The sequence below is a fragment of the Sorex araneus genome, chromosome 9 (assembly GCF_027595985.1).
Source record: "Sorex araneus isolate mSorAra2 chromosome 9, mSorAra2.pri, whole genome shotgun sequence".
Lineage (NCBI taxonomy): Eukaryota > Metazoa > Chordata > Mammalia > Eulipotyphla > Soricidae > Sorex > Sorex araneus.
Window position 1 is genome coordinate 37,204,382 of NC_073310.1, and position 22,440 is coordinate 37,226,821.

A 22,440-nucleotide genomic window follows, 5' to 3' on the forward strand; every position below is an offset into this window, starting at 1 on the left:
ACCAGAATCCAAAAAGTACATAGAGGAAGTATTGGCAGATATTCCATGTATCTCCATGATATTTAAGCTAAAGGCATCTTTAAGGGGAAAACACCACTGACCAAGAAAGTAGAAGCAACGATAGCTAAGATAACTAAGATTAAAATAGGAACCTTCTGCACCTCAAAAGACATAATGACAAGAGTACAAAGACAGGCTCATAAGTATATCTCAAAAGAGATCAGCAAACTGCAGAAATGCCTCCAGATCCCCCGTCAGACTCAGTCTCATACCTGGGACTTTTCAGAAGAGGGCGAGTGAGCCCACCACCTGTACAGAGCGCTGGCAGTCAAAAACATCCAGAACCCAATCGCCACCATGCTTATAGTCAGACTGACAGGTTTGGACAAACCTCAGCCAAGAATGAATTTGTTGAAAAACTCAGGTATGTGGGCTTTGTGAACGAAATTTCCAGGTTCTCAGAGTCAGAGATGGGCAACCTCCCCACAACCTGCTGTTCTTCGGGAAGTCTGGCAGTCATGCCAATGAACTGCCTCTGGCTCCATAGGAACTCATTAACCTGCCATTATCTAAAGTCTCATAAAAAAAATCTCAAAAGAAATCAACAAGTTGCAGAGATGCTTCTGTATCCCCAAATCACCATCCAGTTTAAAATTTAACCTCAGCTGTATCACCCATTCAAAATTTTATAATTTCCTGAGTGACATCATCTTATATTCTATACCACTGACATACCAAGAGTAGCACACCATATTTGATGGGATGTAAAGTAGAAGGCAACCAATATTAATTAAGAAAATAACACATAAGAACCTGTAACAACATGCTAGTAATCTCTTACACAAGGGCTTAATAGCTCCATGGTGAGATACAACAATATTCACACACTTTCTTCTAAGGAAGTCCTTTTTGGATCACTTTTACTAAATTGTAACAAGCAATACAAAATAAATAATTTAGAGCGTGTTATTGGGGCTAGGTGGTTGGGAAAATTGGAAATAATGGTGGTGCGAAGGTGTAATGGTGGTGGAATTGGAGCTGGAATACTGAATGTAGTAAATCATTGTGAATAATTTATAAAAATAAAAATGAAAAATATACAAACAAATATAAATAAAAATCATGGTCACTGTCACTGTCATCCCATTGCTCATCGATTTGCTTGAGCGGGCACCAGTAACACCTCCATTGTGAGATTTGTTATTACTGTTTTTGGCATATCAAATATGCCATGGTAGCTTGCCAGGCTTTGCCGTGCAGGCGGGATACTTTCAGTGGTTTGCCAGGCTCTCTGAGAAGGACGGAAGAATCAAACCCAGGTTGGCCACGTGCAAGTCAAATGCCCTACCCACTGTGTTATTGCTCCATCCATAAATAAAAATAAGTGAGGAAAATCTCCAAGGATAGTGACATGTACATTCCAATACCAAACCACACATGAGGTTACTGGCTCAAGACATGTAGGTGTTTCATTAATCTCTGCCTTATAACGTGCTGAAACAATGTTAATTTGTAACTTGCAATGAATAGGCAAGATTAGTCGATTAACCACTTAGTTTGTTCTGTACATTTGCTTTGCCTAGATGGAAAAATTAGGTACGTTCCATCAAAACCAGGGAGAAGAAATGAACAAAAAGTTCCTCAAAGAAGAAAAACAAATGGCAAAAAAAAAATGAAACAAATATTATATGTTACTCATCATCAGGGAAACTCAAATCAAAACAAGGAGATACTACCTCACACCATAGAGACTGGCACTCAACAAAAAGAACAATAACCCAAGGTGGTGAGGATGTGGGGGAAAGGGACCCTGGTTCACTACTGGCAGGAATGTCAACTGATCCAGCTGTTTTGGAAGCCAATGCTGTAATTACTTAAAAAACAAACAAACTAGCAATTGAGCTTTCATATGACCCAGCAATCCCACAACTTGAAATACTTGTACCACAAGGGTCCAAATGCACAAACCAGAAAAAAAAGTCTGTATTCTTATGTTCACTGCAGAACTATTCACAATAGCCATAGTTTGGAAATAAACTATGTCCAAGAACAGATGACAAGATTAAAAAAAAATACCTGCACATCTTTTCTTAAAGATACTACTGAGCTATAAGAAAAGATGAAATAATGCAATTTGTTGTTATGTAAATGGCTCTGAAGAATAACATGCTAAGAGAAGTTAGTCAGGAAAGGGACAGACACAGAATGATCTCATAATATGGTATTTAATGAAACATAGTAGAGGAAAACAAATGCCAAAAGACAACAGAAACTGAGAATTAGCCTTCAGTAGGGTTCTCACCATACAGTGAGGACTGGGAAAGGGGACATTGGAACAATGGTTGAGCAAAGTGAACATTTTATTTGGGGATGGGGTGTGTAGTACTGGGATGCAGTTTTGTAAACCAGCTGGTGCCAAAATAAAACCTTAAATTTAAAAAATGAAAACAAAAAATTAAGAAGTCATTCATGAGCTTCATTAATGAGCACATACATATGGGAAGCTCTTCGGGAACATATTCTCCTCCCAGACACCTATGAGTATTTTACTCCTCCCAGACACCTATGACTATTTCTGGGAGCAATAGCACTTAGCAAATACCTGACATGTATACAGCCTATATAAATATTCTGAGTGTTTAGAAACTACAAATGTTCTTACATTGACTTTAAACTTATAATTTACAATATAGAACTGTGATCAAATATAACAAATCCATAAATTTGAATATAAATCAATTTATCTTTGGATATTTAGGATCTCTTAAAAGGTTACTTTATCTCTTCATTTCTGGAAAAGAATTTCAATCTCCATCACATTTAAAATTCAACATTAAAAAATAAATGAAAAAAAAATAAATAAATGAAAATAAAAATGTGAATTTATTCACTTTCATGCATATTAAAATTAGAAGAGAGTTTGAATAAGATCTGAAATGTTCTCAGATATTTTAACAATAAGAATACATTTTATGAGAGAAATTATTTAATATAAAGCTTCTAATTAATAACAAAACATATTCATATACATATTTTATATTTGACCAAATTTGTGAAAGACGTTCTATAGTCAGTAAAGTTCACAAATCACATAATCTTGTTTGTTTCTTTGTTTTTGGTATTGGGGCCACACCCACCAGTGATCAGTGGTAACTCTTGGCACTGCACTCAAGAATTACTCCTGGCGGGCTCTGGGACACATATGGAACGCTAAGGATCAAACCTGGGAGGGCCACATGTACGGCAAATGCCCTTATCCACTGTACTAGATCTCTGACTCCACAAGTCATATAGTCTTGAAAAGATTACTGAAGAAGGGTGAGGAAAGATTTCTTTATAATTTAAAAATAATACAAAAATGTACAAAGTGTTTTGGCTATATAAGTGAAAGTAAGATGGCAACTTACTCCTGATGAAAACAAACAATACTGACATATAGAAATACTATCTGGAGGGGGATAGAGCACTTTCGGTGTTGCTCAGAGTTTGCTACTGGATCTGTGCTTAGAGATTACTCTTGGAAAGGCTCAGTGGTACTGGGGATTGAGACCAGGTCTGCCTTGAGCAAGTCAAGTGCCTTACTCTGTACTATCTCTAAGGTCCACAAAAATACTATTTGATAACCTAATTTTTACACATTAATGTTTTAAATAAGACTATGCTTATTGGTAACATTTTCCATTTGTCAAAAATAATTTAATTGTACAATGCTATAAAAATTATTTTCTCCAAATCTGTGGAAATCTATGTCTTCTCAATTATAAATATAAGTAAACTTTAAAATATGCCTGTCAAGGAGGCAGGTTTGGGACTGCGAGAGAATCTAGGGCACAGGTGGAGGGAAGTTGACACGGGAAGTTGGATTGGTGCTGGAACATTCTATGACTAATACTCAATTATAAGTTTCTTTGTAAATCATTTGGGTGCCTTGATACATTTTTAAAATTAGGCAATACATGATCATTTCTTTTTTGTTACCTTTTAAGTCTTTTTTCAATTTTCTGAGATCTTTTTGAAAATCTTCAAACTTCATCTGTGAGGCTTGAAAAAGATCCTGTGGCTCTGGTAGTGGAAAGACACACTGTTCTTTCCCAGCATCCTAATGAGCAAGAAGCACACTGTTTTTGAACTCTACATTGACATAAATAATTTGAAGGGAACAACAGTAAAGGATACCTCAATAATATAGAAATAAAAATGACTATATGCAAAATTTCTCTTACCTCATCAAAATTTCGAAGATAATAGGAAACGATATATGACAGAAGGCTTCTACTATTGTCCTAGGCAGAAAGATCAAAGTAAGTAAAATATTTTGTTTTGTTTTGTTTTGTTTTGCTTTTTGGGTCACAGCCTGTGATGCTCCAGGGTTATTCCTGGCTCTTCACTTGGGAATTCCTACTGGCGGTGCTCGGGGGACTATATGGGATGCTGGGAATTGAACCCGGGTGGCCTCGTGCAAGCAAACACCCTACCCACTGTGCTAGCATTCCAACTCCAGTAAGTAAACTATTTTTAAAATATTAAGTATACAATGTTGAAATAAATTCTAAGTCTATATTTATTGGTGATACTTAGAAAGATATGGAAATTCTATATTTTAATTTTTAGTCTCTATTTCTTATTTTTAAAATAAATAAAATGTTTGTTTGGGGGCCACACCCAGCAATGTTCAAAGCTTACTCCTGGCTCTTGTACTTAGGAATCACTCCTAGTGAGGATCAGAGACTACATGGAATATCAAGGATTGAATCCAGGACTACTGCATGCAAAGTAAATGCCCTTTCCCCTGTTCTGTCTCTCCAGCTTCTAGTCACTATTTCTATATAGTTTAATGGCATAGCACCTCTCATTTCCCAGTGTTCTGCCTCTAAGTTCAATGGAAAAACAGTCGATTAAGGTGATGTAAATGTGAATACTTTCCTGGTTTTACCATCCTCATTCAGATTTAATTTTTGCTTTTATTACTTAGCGACTATTAAATGAAGTAGCTATTACAAGCATTTCTAAATAGCTGGATTAGTAGTTATGATCTAAAAGTAAGTTTAATTAAGATTTAGAACTATGCAAATTAGAGTTAAACATTATTTCAAGTAATCAGAAACTTTCTAATGCAAATATATATTACTAATTATCATATTCAGCAATAAAGAGCAAGGATTATCCAAAGAGATAAACAATTAAATGTATTTCATCTGTCACTGTCATCCCATTGCTCATCAATTTGTTCGAGTGGGCACCAGTAACGTCTCTCATTGATAGACTTATTGTTACTGTTTTTGGCATATCCAATACACACGGATAGCTTGCCAGGCTCTGCCGTGCGGGTGAGATACTCTTGGTAGCTTGCCGGGCTCTCCGAGAGGGGCGGAGGAATTGAACTCAGATCGGCCACGTGAAAGGCGAACGCACAACCACTGTGCTATCTCTCCAGCCCTATATTTTATCTATAACAAATAATATACAACTATTTCATTTCTGTCTTTAAAGAATAACTATTTTACCTTCATTAGGAAATTGATTAGAGGCATGAGTTTCATTAGTTCATGCATTATTCAAAATTACCAGATAACTGAATATAGGAGACCAAACATACATTTTGAATTTTTTAAAAAAAACTTATAATATGAACCATAATCACTAGAATATTCAAATTCACAAGTGACTGTTCCCATTTATAAAAAAAACAGTATTTTAAAGTAAAGTTTGGTGACAAATCTATTAGTAAGTTTCAAAATGGTAACAGGAAGATTAATATTAATAATGTCATCTATTGAAGAAAAATACATAGCAATCATAATAAAATAATATATTTATAAGAAATGGGATTTGTTTGTAAGACAATTAAAGCAACTTGACTTCATTTTACTTTCTAACTTTCAAATAATGATATGGCTATTAAGGGTAAATGAAATACTTCTCTAATGCCTTCCAAGAGGCAAGCTTGAGAAAATATTCTAAGTGACATGGCTCTCATTTAACTATAAGAATAGTGATGAGGAACTGACATTGCCAACTTTTTCTATAATGTAGGAGCACTGTTATTTATTCAGCCATTGCACTGCTATATTTTTAATAAAAAATAACAAATCTGATGATTCTGAATAGCTCTTCTGAAAATGGAAGCAATATTATTGTTAAAATCTGGCTTATTGATTACTTAGTTTTTACCTAAGAAACTCTTAACTTTTGGGGCTGGAGCAATAGCACAGTGGGTAGGGCATTTGCCTTGCACGCGGCTGACCCGAGTTCGAATCCCAGCATCCCATATGGTCCCCTGAGCACCGCCAGGGGTAATTCCTGAGTGCAAAGCCAGGAGTAACCCCTGTGCATCGCCAGGTGTGACCCAAAAAGCAAAAAAAAAAAAAAAAAAAAAAGAAACTCTTAACTTTTAAGTGGAATTCAATTTAATATGTATGGAATAAGACAATTGAAATATATAATTTTCAGAATCCATTTCATATTTATTTTAAATGCTATGTGCCTTGGGGACTGCCCCTTCCTTTCTCAGTCAATCAGCTTTCTCTCTGCCATTTTTGAAGGGTCAGATCAATCGATCAACTGCATATGTGTGCACATGTGTGTGTGGTTTTTGTAGTCAGTTCATTGTCTGTCTGTCTTTGTGGAACATTCAAGTGTTAAAGCCTGGGCAAGCAGGATCATCAAGAGAGGTCAGAGTGATATGCAGTCCAGCAGTATAAATGGTCTAGGTATTTTTGGAACTTGTTAGACCAGGTTTAAATAAAGATTTCTTATCAGAATGTTGAGCCTACAGAGAAAGGAAAATTTTCAATCTAAATTTCTTATTGGAAGAATATTAATGGTTTTTAACAGTTGTAATTCTTTTGAACTTCAGAATCTGTACTATCTAGGAAGAGCTGTGGAACCAGAGCCTGAAACTAAAGTTAAATAAGAGTTCAGAGAATGCAAGGCTCTCTCTTACAAGATTCAGCCAATTTTAATGAAAAATTAGGCCATTTTACAAACAACAGAGGTACAGAAGCCATTAAAATAAAGTTTCCTCATGTTGTTTTCATAAACAGTGGCAGTAAGTATTTTCTTACGCTAATAACAAAGTTTAGTAAGAACGAAGGGCCTTTCTCTGTATCTGAAAGCATGTTTGTATTCTTGTGGAATTGTTATAAAGTATTTGGTGTAAACGCTCATTATTTGAAATAACTAAGGTACAAGAACTATTGTTTAAATGTGTATATTTGTTGGTATCTGCATTGGATCGTTAGAATAACTAACCTACAGAATATTGTGAGTTGAAATAATTGTGGTACCTAAAAATAGGTCCAAAGAGTAATGGTTTAGTTTAAAACATGTGTTTCTAGTTTGATGGTGGAATATGTGCACTGGTGAAGGGATGGGTGTTTGAGCATTGTGTAACTGAGACTTAAGACTGAAAGCTTTGTAACTTTCCACATGGTGATTCAATAAAAATAAATAAATTTAAAAAATAAAAAAATAAAATAAACAGGACAATGTTAAGGAGTTTAAGCAAAAAAAAATGGTTGCAAAACTTATCCTACCATCGTTTTTATTTGATCTGAAAATATTTTGTAACTAAAATTTCTAGAGCAACTTAGCAAAGAGTTACAGTTGACTAGTCTCAGATGTCAAGCTAATAGCCTGAAGCCATAGCATTATGCCTTGGTAAAAGTTTGAGATAAGAATGGAGAATTTCATGGAAATGTGGGAACTTTTACTGACTATTAATCAGTCTGTCCAGTATGTGAAAATGCATGCTATTATTATTATAACTTTATTTCATGCAAAGACTTTTCACCAGGAATCAACCTAGCCCTGATCTTCAGAGAGCTTTGAACACAAGTGTGAAAACCATTAATGTTTCATGGTAATCTATGAGTGCTTTAATCTTTATACTTATGTTTTTCTAGAAATCAGAATTCTAAGATGTCTCCTGGTTAATTTCTAATGTCAAGTGAACTTTTGCCCAGTGAATATATGTTGTAAGAACTTTAGTTGTGAGCATCTTTAAAAGTTTTTTTGAATATCTATGGAACTGATGGGTCTGGAGCAATAGCACAGCAGGTAAGGTGTTTGCCTTGCACGTGGATGACCCAGGTTTGATTACTCCGTCCTTCTCGGAGAGCCCGGCAAGCTACCGAGAGTATCCAGACCACATGCAGAGCCTGGCAAGCTACCCGTGGTGTATTCAATATACCAAAAACAGTAATAACAAGTCTCACAATGGAGACATTACTGGTGCCTGCTCAAGCAAACTGATGAACAATGGGACAGTGATGTGGATAATTATAATTTATGTAAATAATTTTAATTATTTACAAAATAATTAAAATTATTGGCAAAAAAAGTTATTGGCAAAAATTGTTTCAATTCTAGCAGCAGGTAAGAACTACTTAAAAACAAAATTAGGACCGACATATTTGGTTTCAAATCAATGTGATTAATCAGGCTAACCTACTAGAGGTTCTGTATAAGGTATACAAAATAAAAGTATAATAGCATCTGAACAAATATAATCATGACAAAACCAAAATTATATCTTGATTATCCAAGTTTTACTCAATTTTTTAAAAGCACTGCCTGGTATTTCATAAAGTTCTAATGGAAGATATTAAGTATATCTGGGTTGACATATGAATCTATTTAAAAAGAAAATAAACAAGCTACTGTCAGAGAAAAAGTACCTCTTTGAGGGAAAGTATTTACTATCTAGGAAGACATATTCTAAATGCTTTTGTTACATATACCAGTTGTTTACTTAAACGTAAATAATTTAAAATCATGTCCATAATTTCATTTATTGGGGGTTGGAGCTATAGTACAGTGGGTAGAGCATTTGCCTTGCACGCATCCAACTTGGTTTGATTCCCAGTATCCCATATGGTTCCCCAAGCACTGCCAGGAGTAATTCCTGAGTGCAGAGCCAGGAGTAAACCCTGTGCATCGCTGGGTGTGCCCCAAAAAGAAAAGGAAAAAATTCTATTTATCATACTGTTCTGAATAGAGATTACTCTTCAGAGTAACAGAACTTTTTATTTTTTTTAATTTTCAATCTTAGACTCTAATACTTATTATGGTTGTTTCTTCAAATCTGTTGGCTAAGAATTCTTAGAATAATAAATTCAAGCAAACATAACTGTAGAAACTGGACAAAAATTTAGACCTTCCTTCAAAATTGTTTCTATTTTTCCATAAATACATCAAGGAAAAAAATGACACATAGAAAAAGAACCACCCCATCATACTTTATTTACAAACTAACTTCTCTATCCTTTGTCTAGGAAACATGAGCAATCCAAGTATGCTAAACATGAAAAGTCCAAAAATGTATAGAATAATCAAGTCCTAAAAGTTCAAAAGAGTAAATATTAATGGACATGGTAAGATATAGTAAAAATATCTTTGCTTCAAAATATTGCCAACTAAAATACAGAATTTAAAATGATATACTCTAAAAATTATCACTAAATCACAAATATATCACATCTTTTCATCTTTGGCTCAAAGGATAAAGAACCTAGAACATTACCAATTGCTATTAACAGGCTTCCCATGTTTATAACAACAAATATTTAATTTGCCTACATTTTTATTAAATTTTAATTTGTCTATATTCATTCATACAAAATACTTACACTGCTTTTGACATCTTTCAGCTTTGGAAGGATGTCTAATCCAAAACCATCTGCCTGTCCTCGGGTCTTATTTCCACCATTCATGTAATTTCCAAAGGCAAGGACCAAACCCAGAACCTGCATAACTCCTTGGCCATTTTTTAATGTCTGTTAAAAAAAGACAAAAACAATTTATCTCTTATACAAAGTTCTGTTTGACTTATCTTAAATCTTGTCATACTGATAATTTGGGGGGCACATTCAAATTTTTTCAGTGTTCATTTATTAGTATTTCCAAAGTTAACTTTTAAATGTTTCACTATCAATATACATTCAGATAGGTTTGTATAAACTCTAAGATACCAGTATGGGCTGTTTCTATGGTACAACTGCATTGGGGGGACTGGTGGAAGACTGTCTTGAGTACTAGTTATAAATAATTTTTATAGTACTAGTTATAAATAATGCCATTGCAGTCATCTCAATTATACATACCTCTGGAGCAACAGTAAATTTTGGCGTAAATTGTGGAAACTAAACTATAACTATAAAGATAATCTGCAAATTTATACAAATCCCTCACTAATTTCTTTCAAAATATATTTAATTTATACTTGATGGTCACTTCTGAATGTGTCTTGTTTAAGAACACTTAATCACAAGAACAAATGGTACTATTAGTTACTGACAAATTGCTTTAAATATTAATATCAACCATTTCTGCCAAGTATTTACTCTTTTCTTTTCAGAAAAACACTTATCTTCTGCTAGTCATACAACTGGAATTATTAACAATCTATTAAAGTGTCCTTCCAAAACTGAAGAGAAGTAAATAAAAAGTGTTTAAATCACTTTCACTTGTATGTCTGATCTATTAGAAGACTACAGGAAGTGAAGAATTTTTATCTTGGTGAAAGCAGAGGGGATAAAAACCTCTAAAGGTATATAGGTAGTGAACAAACTCACAATGAGGTCCTCTGTTTCTATTTGAACATCTTAAAGATCAATCACAACATGTTCACTTCTGTGAGATTCTAGTCTTCAAAATGTTATGGATATGCAGAGTAAATAAAAGAAACTATTTTGAAATATAAACTTGACTAAACAGAATAAAATATCAAACATCAAGTTTTGTCTCTTTATGGCTCCAAACCCACCTCACACAGTTTTTGTAGCAATTCCAGTTTGCGACGAATTGAGCAAATGCTCTCTGAAAATGTGGACTGAAACAGGATACAAAAGACTCTCTCCGAAAAGTTGGGGATTAGTGATAGTTCATAAAGGAACCTAAGGGGGAAAAAAGATAATTTAGGAGCTAAAGTATAATTCATGAAAATAATGTTTTCTCCTCATAGCATTCCTAATAATTATAAATAGAATTTAGCCCACTCCTGACCTGGGTACCCGTACAGAACCCTAAGGTATTCTTACTGTTCAGGTTTGTCCAGAGATTTGGCGTGTTCCTTGTCTTTGGAGGATCGGCCATGTTTTTCAATTTTTTCCAGCTCATCTGATTGTGCTCTCTAGAAACACAAAAGTCAAGTGCCTTTTAAAATCGGGTTCTTTATTTTATAAATCCCTTAGATAATGATGATTTTAAGTAATTTTTAATACAGTACAACTATATTTTCATAATTCTTGCATCTGTTTGTAGTAAAGCTTGACTTAACTCATAAGACATTGTTAAAGTGTAAATATGTTTAATGTGAACCAGACTGTCGGCAAATCTTCCAAATAATATTACTGACTATAAGTGATCTGCAAAACATTTATTCATTTAAGTATGCCTTAAAACAATAAAATTCTCTCTTTTGTTTTTTGGCTGCTTATAGTATTTTCTGGAGTACAACTATTTCATTTTAATGTACTTTGTCCTATTCAGAAATTAGTGAAGTCAAAATTGGAAGTAATTTCATTTTAAAGCTGTTATAATATGTTTATAGGAGAGAATTATTTGACTATTATAATCATTGTTTACAGCTACTTGTTTTATTGGGGGAAGGGAACAAAATATTGAATTCTTAAGTAATGAAATAAAAAAGGTTTTGGATACTTTTGCTGATTTTTATTTTCTGATATTAAAAATAGGTTGCAGTTTTCTTCATTTTTTTGAAGAAAAATATCTCCTTTTTACAAAATATTCACAAAATATCTCCTTCTTCGCAAAATATCTCCTTTTTCACTTTATAATATCAAGCCAAAAATTTGTTTTTCTAATCTGTTTCTTTAGAAAAGAAACTTTAAAATTTTAACATGAGGTGAAAGAATGTGGATAATTTTATCTGTAGTCTTACTTTATAAATCACAAAGTTCCAAAAGACCAAACTAGGCCATTTTGCATCTAAATGCATAAAGAAATGTGACTAGAATACCATATTTTAAGATTCAGTCTAGTTCGAAGAATTTAAAATCTCTTCAACATTTTTTTTATAAGCAGAAAAGCAATTCAGTCAAAAACCTGATGATTTCTAAGCCTCTATAGATTTCCTCTAAACAAAGCTATGTTCTGTTTTATATTCACTGTTTTCAAAAGCAGGTTTTCAGTTAAAGGGATTAAGTAACAAAGACTAGTTCCTTAAAATAAGCTTCTTTTAACATGGAAAATAGATTTGATGACAGATCAGTGTGTCTTCTAAGAGTATGGGGCATGAAAAAATTTAGTTTTGAACAAGAAGCAATAAAAGGATACAAAGAATTTAAAAGGGGGTGTATTTATTGCACATATCCAAGCTACTCCAAAATTTAGAAACTTCTAAAATTTCAGTTGCATACCAATCTTACATTTCACCTATTTTTATGATCTTATGCAAGAATTTCAAGGAAATACAAGCCACCAAATTTATTAATAATATTTACCTCAGAAAAGTCAGCTCCTTAGATAACTGTCAAAATGCTAGGTAAAATATTATCTTTAATTAAAAGACAAACAAACAAAACATCAGACCCATCTTTCTTGCAAATATGTGACCAGAAAATATTATAAAAGAAAATTACAAGAATAAAGAATAAGTTAAGAACAATGATGAGGTAATTATACCCAAAATCCCACTAGAAAAAAACTTACTGTAAACTGATGAAGCAATTAAGTTCATCTGTTAAATTTCAACTTTTTAACATTAAATACTTTGACATGGACAAGAGCTGAATGGCTACAAATTCACCACACAGAGCCAGTACATTTCCTGAGTCACCTATTCAGGCATGTGTAAATATCATAATCTCAAGAGGCACAATAACAAAAGAAAACAGTCAACATAAATTGCAGTAATAATTAAAATTACATGAGGAAGATAAATTTTCTTAGTACCTAGAGCACTAAGTAAATTTACTTCATGATTAGAGGGGTATTTCTCAAATTATTCTCTCTATATATGTACAATATATAATATAACATATTATATATATATATATCTTACATTGTATAGTCCTTTATCCTTAGCTTTACTGAACTCAGTTTAGAAAGAAAGATATCCTAGTTGACAGTTCTCTTATATGATTATAGAGAGAACTAGCACTGTATTCATGCCTTATAAATTCCTTTCATCTAGACTGGGTTTTGCTAGTAGCACATATCATTTCATGTCAATAAAAATATATACATTTTAAAATACCACTAGCAATTGAATCAGAAAAGTCTTTAAGTATAAGGAAGCATACTGGCAGATGTAAGAACTGCCAATTCTAAATTTTACTTTTGAGTTTGAGTTTTGGCAAAAAATGTTGTCTATCTCCATTGTAGTTATTGAGTTTCTTTGCTTATTTTTGTGTGTGTGTGTTTTTTTTTCTTTTATTAGTTCACCATGTGGAAATTCTTTGCTTATTTTAAAGAAAAGGCATTAACCCCACTATTTGTCAGTTATGTCTTCATATACGCTGTGGTTAATAAAAAGAAATTAGTTTATTTTAACTAGGAGTTTAATCACAAGGAAATAACTACTCTGTTATTCAGGAGAAAATGTGCCTGTCTCATTTTGTCATGCAGGATTATAAAAATGACATACTCAAAGGTGAGATTTAATAAAATTAAAAACTTCACTGCTTTGTTAATGCTTTTGCTATGCTTAACTGAAATTGATTTTGTTTCAGTAAATAGCATGGTGGCATAGAATTATATAACAAAGGATGGTGTTTTGGTGCCTGCTGAGACCCCAGCACTTTTAACCTACCCCTGACTTTTAGACCCTACTACAAATGTTAACTTTTTTTTTTTTGCTTTTTGGGTCACACTTGGCGATGTACTGGGGTTACTCCTGGCTTTGCACTTGGGAATCACTCCTGGCGGTACTCAGGGGACCATATGGGATGCTGGAAATCGAACCTGGGTCAGCAGTGTGCAAGGAAAATGCCCTACCCGCTGTGCTATCTCTCCAGCCCCTAAATGTTAACATTCTTAAAAAGGCAGATGACTTGTCAATGTTATTCGGAAAAACAGTTTTTCACCTTACGAACACCCTTGAAAAAATAAAATTCAGGTATGTCAGGCCATTCATGAAGCATTCAGAAACTGAACCTGATGCTTCATTTTCTCCAATAATCCCCAAGCTCACATATCTCTACTGACAAAGAGTCACTATTTCATAAAAATGGTTACCATATCTTTAAAGAACACTGTCTATTTTAAAAGGTTTTTTATCACAAACAAAAATATAAATTAATTTCAAATACTAACCAATACTATGTATTCTGGCTCTTTCTAAAGTATGAAGGAAGGACAAGAATTTTCTCTTATTAATGATTACTCTTGATTAATTTCTAAGAAGTTACAAATGAGGCATAGGATAAATGATTGCTGATTTGTTGATCACCAAGGATGAAGTGAACCTATCATGGTAGAGGTCTGGGTCTTGCTTCCATCATTCTACAAATACTGCTTCCCTTTTTTTTTAATTAAAGAATTTTGATTATGAGGTTGTTGATAGTTGGGCTTTAGACAAATACTGCTTTTTTAGTGCAGTTGAGATTAAATGAAATCTATGAAAGAATGCAATATCCTTAAGTGATCAGTAGTTTAAGATATTTGTAGCATTTTTTCATATTTAGGCTTATGCTATTTTTCCTGTTATAATGATTAGAAGAGACCATTTTTGGTCTTCAGACTAAACAACATATTAATGCTAAGTTTTTATATTTCCAATCAACAATTATAAAATTTCTTTTTTTTTAACAACACGCAGTAAAAATTTATTCATATTAATAACTCCATTTGTCATGGGGGTTGTTGCTTAGATGTATGGGATGGAACATGCATGCTGGCTCTCTGAGGTTACACAGGGCTGGCTCTCTGAGGTTACACAGGTGCTGGCTCTCTGAGGTTACACAGGGCTGGCTCTCCGAGGTTACACAGATGCTGGCTCTCCGAGGTTACGTAGGTGCTGGCTCTCTGAGGTTACACAGGTGCTGGCTCTCTGAGGTTACACAGGTGCTGGCTCTCTGAGGTTACTCAGGTGCTGGCTCTCTGAGGTTGTGCCGGTGCTGGCTCTCTGACGTTACACAGGGCTGGCTCTCTGAGGTTACACAGGGCTGGCTCTCTGAGATTACACAGGTGCTGTCTCTCTGAGGTTACACAGATGCTGGCTCTCCGAGGTTACGTAGGTGCTGGCTCTCTGAGGTTACACAGGTGCTGGCTCTCTGAGGTTACTCAGGTGCTGGCTCTCTGAGGTTACGCAGGGCTGGCTCTCTGAGGTTACACAGGGCTGGCTCTCTGAGGTTACTCAGGTGCTGGCTCTCTGAGGTTGTGCCGGTGCTGGCTCTCTGAGGTTACACAGGGCTGGCTCTCTGAGGTTGCGCAGGGCTGGCTCTCTGAGGTTACTCAGGTGCTGGCTCTCTGAGGTTACGCAGGGCTGGCTCTCTGAGGTTACACAGGGCTGGCTCTCTGAGGTTACACAGGGCTGGCTCTCTGAGGTTGCGCAGGGCTGGCTCTCTGAGGTTACTCAGGTGCTGGCTCTCGGAGGTTGCACAGGTGCTGGCTCTCGGAGGTTGCACAGGGTTGGCTCTCTGAGGTTACACAGGTGCTGGCTCTCGGAGGTTACACAGGTGCTGGCTCTCTGAGGTTACTCTGGTGCTGGCTCTCGGAGTTTGCACAGGTGCTGGCTCTCTGAGGTTACTCAGGTGCTGGATCTCTGAGGTTACATAGGGCTGGCTCTCTGAGAGAAAAGGTCGCGCGGCCGCACTAGCGGCCGCGCGGCTTGGATCTGTCCCAGTCCCGAATCCTGGAGCCGTGTTAGTTGCTGCTCAGTGTCGCCGGGGTTCCATCCAGAGAAGGTGTGCAGGCGGCACCTCCTCCCTCCGGCCCCCGGGTGTTGCTGGCCCTGATTCGGGTCCGGAGCATTGTCCGGGCCGCGTTGCTCACCAGAATGCCTGCCGCTTCTCTGTCAACAATTATAAAATTTCTAAAGCCTAACATCATAATTGTGTCATCCTTTGGAACAACAAAAAAATACTTTTGGCTAAGTAAGATAAAAAACAAGGTAAGGCCTGTGTTTTAGTGAATATGTTTGTCTTAGATCGCTTTATAGTTAATGTGATTACTTTCCTTCTAAATTTGCTTTGTTTCTTGCATTTTCAGTGAATGGTGAAGGTACAGGCTTCTACCCAACAAGTCACATCAGTTCTTTTTCATAAAATGTGAGTGGGGGTGGCAGAAAGTAAAACCTTCCAGATAAACAGTTCTGGTTCAGATGCTTTCATTAGTGATATCTAACACAACTTCAAAGAAGACTATACCCCCAAGTTCTTCCAAAATATCAAAGTAACAGGAATTCTCCCTCACAACTCCTAGGAAGTTAATATACCAAGGCAGGCAAGAAACTACTAAAAAAGAAAACTGACCAATATCCCTGATGAACACTGGAGCAAAGATCCTCAACAAAATCTTAGTGAACTGACTCCAACAAAATATCAAAGGATCATATACCATGATCAGGTGAATTTCATGCTTTTGATGCAATAAACACAAAACAATTAATGTAAAACACTATTAACAAAAAGTCAGTTACTGGTAGGTGGTGCTGTTTAACACTGTTTCACCTAGCACTCTGTTTCCTCTAATCACCCTCCATCCCAAACACAAATGCACGCACGCACGCATGCACAGAATCACATTCTACACTCATATACCCCACCTCTGACTCTGAATAGGCACTTGACTCTCTCTTTCTCTCCTACTCAGCAGCAATTAGAGCAGAATGAGGTGATATGAGGTGAACACACTCTAACCGGAAAATGGATAAAAAAAAATAAACAGATATTTCACCAGAGAACATCCAGAAGACAAATTAGCTCATTGCAAAGATATTCAACATATCTTACAGTTCAATCCAGATTGTATCAAACTGAATGAATTCATCATTCTTTGCAGCTGCATAGAATTCTGTATTCCATTTTATACATTTTCATAATTCATTCATCTGTCTTTGAATACTTAGTTTGATTCTATATCTGTTACTGAACTAAGTGCTGCAATGAATAATAGTGTGCATATGTCCTTTTCAATAATTGTTTTTGTATCTGGGGGTAGATACGGTAAGTGAATTAAGCCAGATGAAGGACAAATACAGAATGATCTCGTGTATTTGTTGTATATAGAATAACTGGACAGGGAAATGTAATGTAGTTAAAGGGGGCATATTCTTAGATCACTCTTGACTCCAGAGTATAAGGAGGAGTAGGATGGAGAAATAAAGACATTAGTAAGAGGAAGTAAGAAAATGTGGAATGGAAGTAACTGGGGACCAGGGGTCAGAGGCCTCAGATACACAGATAATATGAGGAGTAGTATAGCTATATATTCAAACCACAGAGTCAACAACTGCACTGTAGCACTGTAGCACTGTCATCCGTTGTTCATGGATTTGCTTGAGTGGGCACCACTAATGTCGCCATTCGTCCATGTTGCATGCTAGTGTAGCCCAATGGCGTCTGCTCTGTCCAGGAACACGAAGTGTGAGACTTCTTGTTACTATTTTTGGCATATCTTATACACTGTGGATAGCTTGCTAGGCTCTGCAGTGGGAGTGGGATTCTCGTGATAGCTTGCCAGGCTCTCCGAGAGTGACAGAGGAATCGAATCCCGGGTCAGCCACGTGCAAGGCAAATACCTGCTGTGTTATTGCTCCAGTTCTAATATACTAAGAATATAACATGATATATTCTGAAAAATGCCTCAAAAGTGTCTTACAAAATAAACATACCCTATATATACAGCAATGCAACTGAAATTCGAAGATTTAACAAATATAAACCTTAATTCTCATTGAAAAAAATATTTGTAGCACTGTAGCAGTTGCCTCGCTGTTCATCAATTTGCTCAGGCAGGCATCAGTAACGTCTCCATTGTGAGACTTGTTACTGTTTTTGGCATATTGAATATACTATGGGTAGCTTGCCAGGCTCTGCCATGTGGGTGGGATACTCTCAGTAGCTTGTCAGTCTCTCTCAGAGAGATGGAGTAATCAAACTCAGGTTGGCTGCGTGAAAGGCAAATGCCCTACCTGCTGTGCTATCACTCCAGTCCAAAAAAAAGTATAAATGTACATAAATATTTTTAACAATTTTATTTATAATTGCAAAAACTCTAGATAATCCAAAATATCAATAAATTTTAATTCACACCATGTAATATAGTAGACAATAGAAACAATAACAATAGAAAGAAACAGTCATATCATTAAACAAATGGCACAATTAAAGAAGGAAAATTTTATATGGCTTAAAAATAGAGAAAGGGAAGAAAAACAGTATAATTATAAAAAGATAGCACAGAGAACTTTGTGGAAGTGAAATGATTTTGTATCTCAATTATTGTGATGGTTACAAAAATCAGTATCTGATAAAAATTAAAATCAATTTCTCTAAAACCAAGTTCCCGGAAGACAGCGACACAGTCTCTTGCCCCCGCGCCTGGCTGTGTTCACCAGGGCCCCTCATAGGGGACGGTTGCGTTTCCCTCACCTCCCAGACCAGAGCCTCAACAATTGAAGACATCCAGAACCCAGCCACAACCATGCTCAAGGCCACTCTCCACACGTTCGGACAAGCCTCATGCATGAAAGAACCATTAGAGGAACCCAGGTATGCAGGACCCAGGACCTAGATCTCCAAGGCTCCTCAGATCAGGACTGCGCCTCTTCTGCCCAGATCCCCCATTTTCCAGTAGCTTGGCAGTCACACCCAGAAACTGCCCCCAGCGCTGTGTAATCCCATCAACGGCCAACATCCAGAGACTCTAAAACCAAACTCCCAGAAATGTACGGCCATGATGCATCTGAGAAATATCTAATAGCCTAGTTCTCCCTCTTGGAGAACTTGACAAGCTACAGAGAGTCTATTGCCCGCACAGCAGAGCCTGGCAAGCTACCTGTGGCGCATTCGATATGCAAAAAACAGTAATGACAGGTCTCAGGTCTCATTCTCCTGACCCTGAAAGAGCCTCCAATCAATGGGAAAGATGAGTAAAGAGAGGCTTCTAAAATCTCAAGTCTGAGTGTAATAGAGATGTTTCTGGTGCCCACTCGAATAAATCGACAAACAACGGGATGATAGTGATACAGTGATAAAAATTACATAGAAATAAAGACATATACATGTGGTCACACACATGCACAAACAATTTCATGCAAAACAAGTGAAATGAAAATGCTCCATGAATCATATCAATGTCATTTTTAGGATTTTATCACTGTACTAGTCTTGAAGAATGTTACCATGGAGTAATACAATACAGGACCATTGGGTACTACTTTTTTAATGGTTTGTGAATAAAAAATTACTTAAAAATAAAAGCTTAAAGAAAAAAATTATTGTGTTTATTTATCATCCATTTTTTAAAAGTTTATTCACACTTTAAAAACCCAATAGAGTTATATGGCCATTCACTCCAAACACCCAAGAAACATATCTACTCCTGATCTCTCCCCTCCACATTCAGTTAGATAATTCTTATCTAGTTCAGTCTTTAAAAACAATTCTCAAAAATCCATTTCTCCCTCTTCAATCTTGGCACAATCACAGAGTAATCTGAAAAACAGCCATCCCTGTCAATCTCAACCCAGTTTCAACTCTAATTTCCCTATGTACTACTTTCCAACAAAATAGGATTCTTAACCCAAAATAATTATAGTTTCTACATCTATTGTGCCTTTGATCAACTGCTCCATCTCTTGGGAACATTCTCTTAATTCTCCTTTCAAGCATATTGCCATCAGCATTTAACAATAACCTCAAATATTACCTCACTATGGATATTATCTCAGTTTCCCAAAATCAAAGTTTTCTCTCTCCAAAAACTATTCTGCTGTTTCCACAGAACTCTTACCTAGCACTTATCACATTAGCCTATAATTGTGTTGCCACAGTTGACATCTCTACTGTCTGATCTAAGAGCAATGAAATGGTGAGATCCTCTCAACTGAATTTTTAAAACTGTGTTGTTAGCCACAAGAGAGTAAAAAAGAGCTTTTCTTGTGTAGGATTTTTCAACGCCTCTCTTCAGTCTTATGGGAAATCTATTCTACTTTATTTAAAGACCACTTTAAATATACTTTTGCATTACACATTCAAGAGTTTATGGGTGGTCTGTAGATTATCTGCTTACTCATACTTCCTCTAATCTTGAAAAATATCCTTTCAAGTGACTTTTTTTTATAATACATAGACTCATAATATAGCTCAATTTTCCATCTTCAGGTGCAATAAACAACTGGGATATATTTGAATGCCAGGGGCTGGGAGAAATTTTCAAAACAGAGTTGCATATACATAGTAATCTAAATGTGTATGTCTAAGGGCTAAATCTCTCTTCAAGGACCTGAAAATTTTGAACTCTTAACTGTATACTGGCAAATATGTGGGTAAACAAGAAATCTAGTCAAATATGTGAGTTTCCATCTGGAATCATTCAACTTCCTAAGTAAATTCTGTGAAGGAAAATATGATGGGAGTTTTACATTTCTATTAAGAGAGGTCTCTTTTTATTTCTTTAATAAACATAATGCTCAGCTAAATTTTAGTTGTTGCAATCATGGACTCTAAGGAAGTAAGGTAGATGAGCCTCTTGAGCATAATATGTCAAATAAACATCAACTGCTTGTTACAGTTCATGCATAATTTCAAGTCAGGGAACAGATTTAATAATGAACAAGGCTCTGAACAAATATTTACAGTAACATTCATTTAACATCACTGAAAAATCTCTGCCTTATATGACCATATACAGACTATCCCTGAAATCATTCTGCATAACTATAATATCCCTAGTCACACTTACATTACTAATAACTCCCACAAAATAAAAGGATTTGAAAAAATACAGTTAACATTTATGACATCAGATGGAAAAATTTAGCATGGTTTTTAGCCAAATGCACCATTTTTTAAAAATATCTGCCTCCCATCATGGAAAATTACTGAGAAATGCTTTGTATATGTGTGTCAGAAGAGACTGTCATCCAAGAAGAGTGTAAGAGTTATTAAAGAATAAATATATAAAAAATCTTTTTGTACTCTCCCAAGCAAAAAGGTTTGTCAATGGTCTCTAACAAAACAAGAGTTGGATTGCAAATAAAACATAATTTGTATAAAAACAATAACTGGTAGATATTGATAGGTAAATATAAACTTTTGAACACCATAAACAAGGATGCACAAATCATATTCCTTGAAGGTAGTCCTCCTGAGGAACTTAAAGAAATTGTAATAAAAGGAGATGCAAGTGTTTCCATTTTCAAACAAGGTTGACAATTAAAACTAAAACATAAGAAAAAATAGCATTGGAGATAAAATCAAATGTTAAACCAAGAAAGTTATACCAAAATAGTCTTCTTTATTAAGAATTTTTAAATGTCACTTCTATAAAGAATTTGGGACACAGGTAATAGCAAATATTTTTTCTATTTTTATCTTCCTTCTTTCAAATTTTAGAAACTAGAGAACATCTCTTAGTTTCAGGTCAGTACATAACAAAGACAGGCAATACTTGAATGAAAATTTATTGCATCAGATGAAAAAATTACAGAAAAAATATATATAAATATATAAAATAATAGACATAATTTGGCATTTTTTCTTCTATTTTCTCCACTTAATCAATATTAGTGCTCCCAGCTACAGACTGATGCCATATCTCCCTTTCCCTATACACTATAATCATTAGATCTATCTACCCTTCTTTTTATTTTCAGGAGGGAGGCTTATTGGGTCACACCTGGCTATGCTGAGGGGTTACTCCTGGCTCTGCACTCAAGAATTACTGCTGGAAGTTCTAGGGGAATGATATGGGATGTCAGGGATCAAACCCAGGTCAGCAGCATGCAAAGGAAATGGTCTACCTGCTGTACTCACTCGGGCCCCTACCCTTCTTTTTCAGAAGGTGAAATTTAAGAAGTCCTATAATGTATATTATGCCAAACTATTATTTGAGTATATGCAACTAATTTATTATATAATTAAATATTATGCATATCTGACCTACCTAATAAAATGATATCCACACGCACAAAGTTTTTCCTTACACATAATTAAGTTTGTTGATTAAGGATACGATGGGGAAACATACATGTTTTGCATGAGAACCAGGGTTGGAATACTATTACTAATAATCTGTTAATTTTATTTTTCAATCAACTGAGAAGAACCCAGAAAAATAGAATAAAATTTTCCCATTCCTTTAACATTATTTTAGTGTGTAATATCAGTAGATACTATAATTTTATCTACATTTTAAAATATTTAGTCACTAATGTATTTCAATATATATAGTCCTACAGGTAGAATTTTTCAGAAATGTCAGCTTTAGCAATAGTTTAGGAAAATCTTTAGGATAATTTAGGATAATCTT

The 22,440-nt window shown here is 35.3% G+C and overlaps 1 protein-coding gene across 1 annotated transcript in view; it reads right to left on the reverse strand.

The window, feature by feature from the left end:
- The window catches only part of FMN2 (formin 2), a 330,212-nt gene that overhangs the window by 91,007 nt on the left and 216,765 nt on the right, over positions 1 to 22,440 (reverse strand). Inside the window, exons 9-13 of the mRNA XM_055146884.1 lie at positions 11,040 to 11,131; positions 10,766 to 10,895; positions 9,630 to 9,776; positions 4,224 to 4,283; positions 3,979 to 4,099 (exon numbers count right to left, since the gene is read on the reverse strand). Coding sequence (XP_055002859.1) covers positions 3,979 to 4,099; positions 4,224 to 4,283; positions 9,630 to 9,776; positions 10,766 to 10,895; positions 11,040 to 11,131 — 550 coding nt within the window. The remainder of the gene's footprint in view (positions 1 to 3,978; positions 4,100 to 4,223; positions 4,284 to 9,629; positions 9,777 to 10,765; positions 10,896 to 11,039; positions 11,132 to 22,440) is intronic.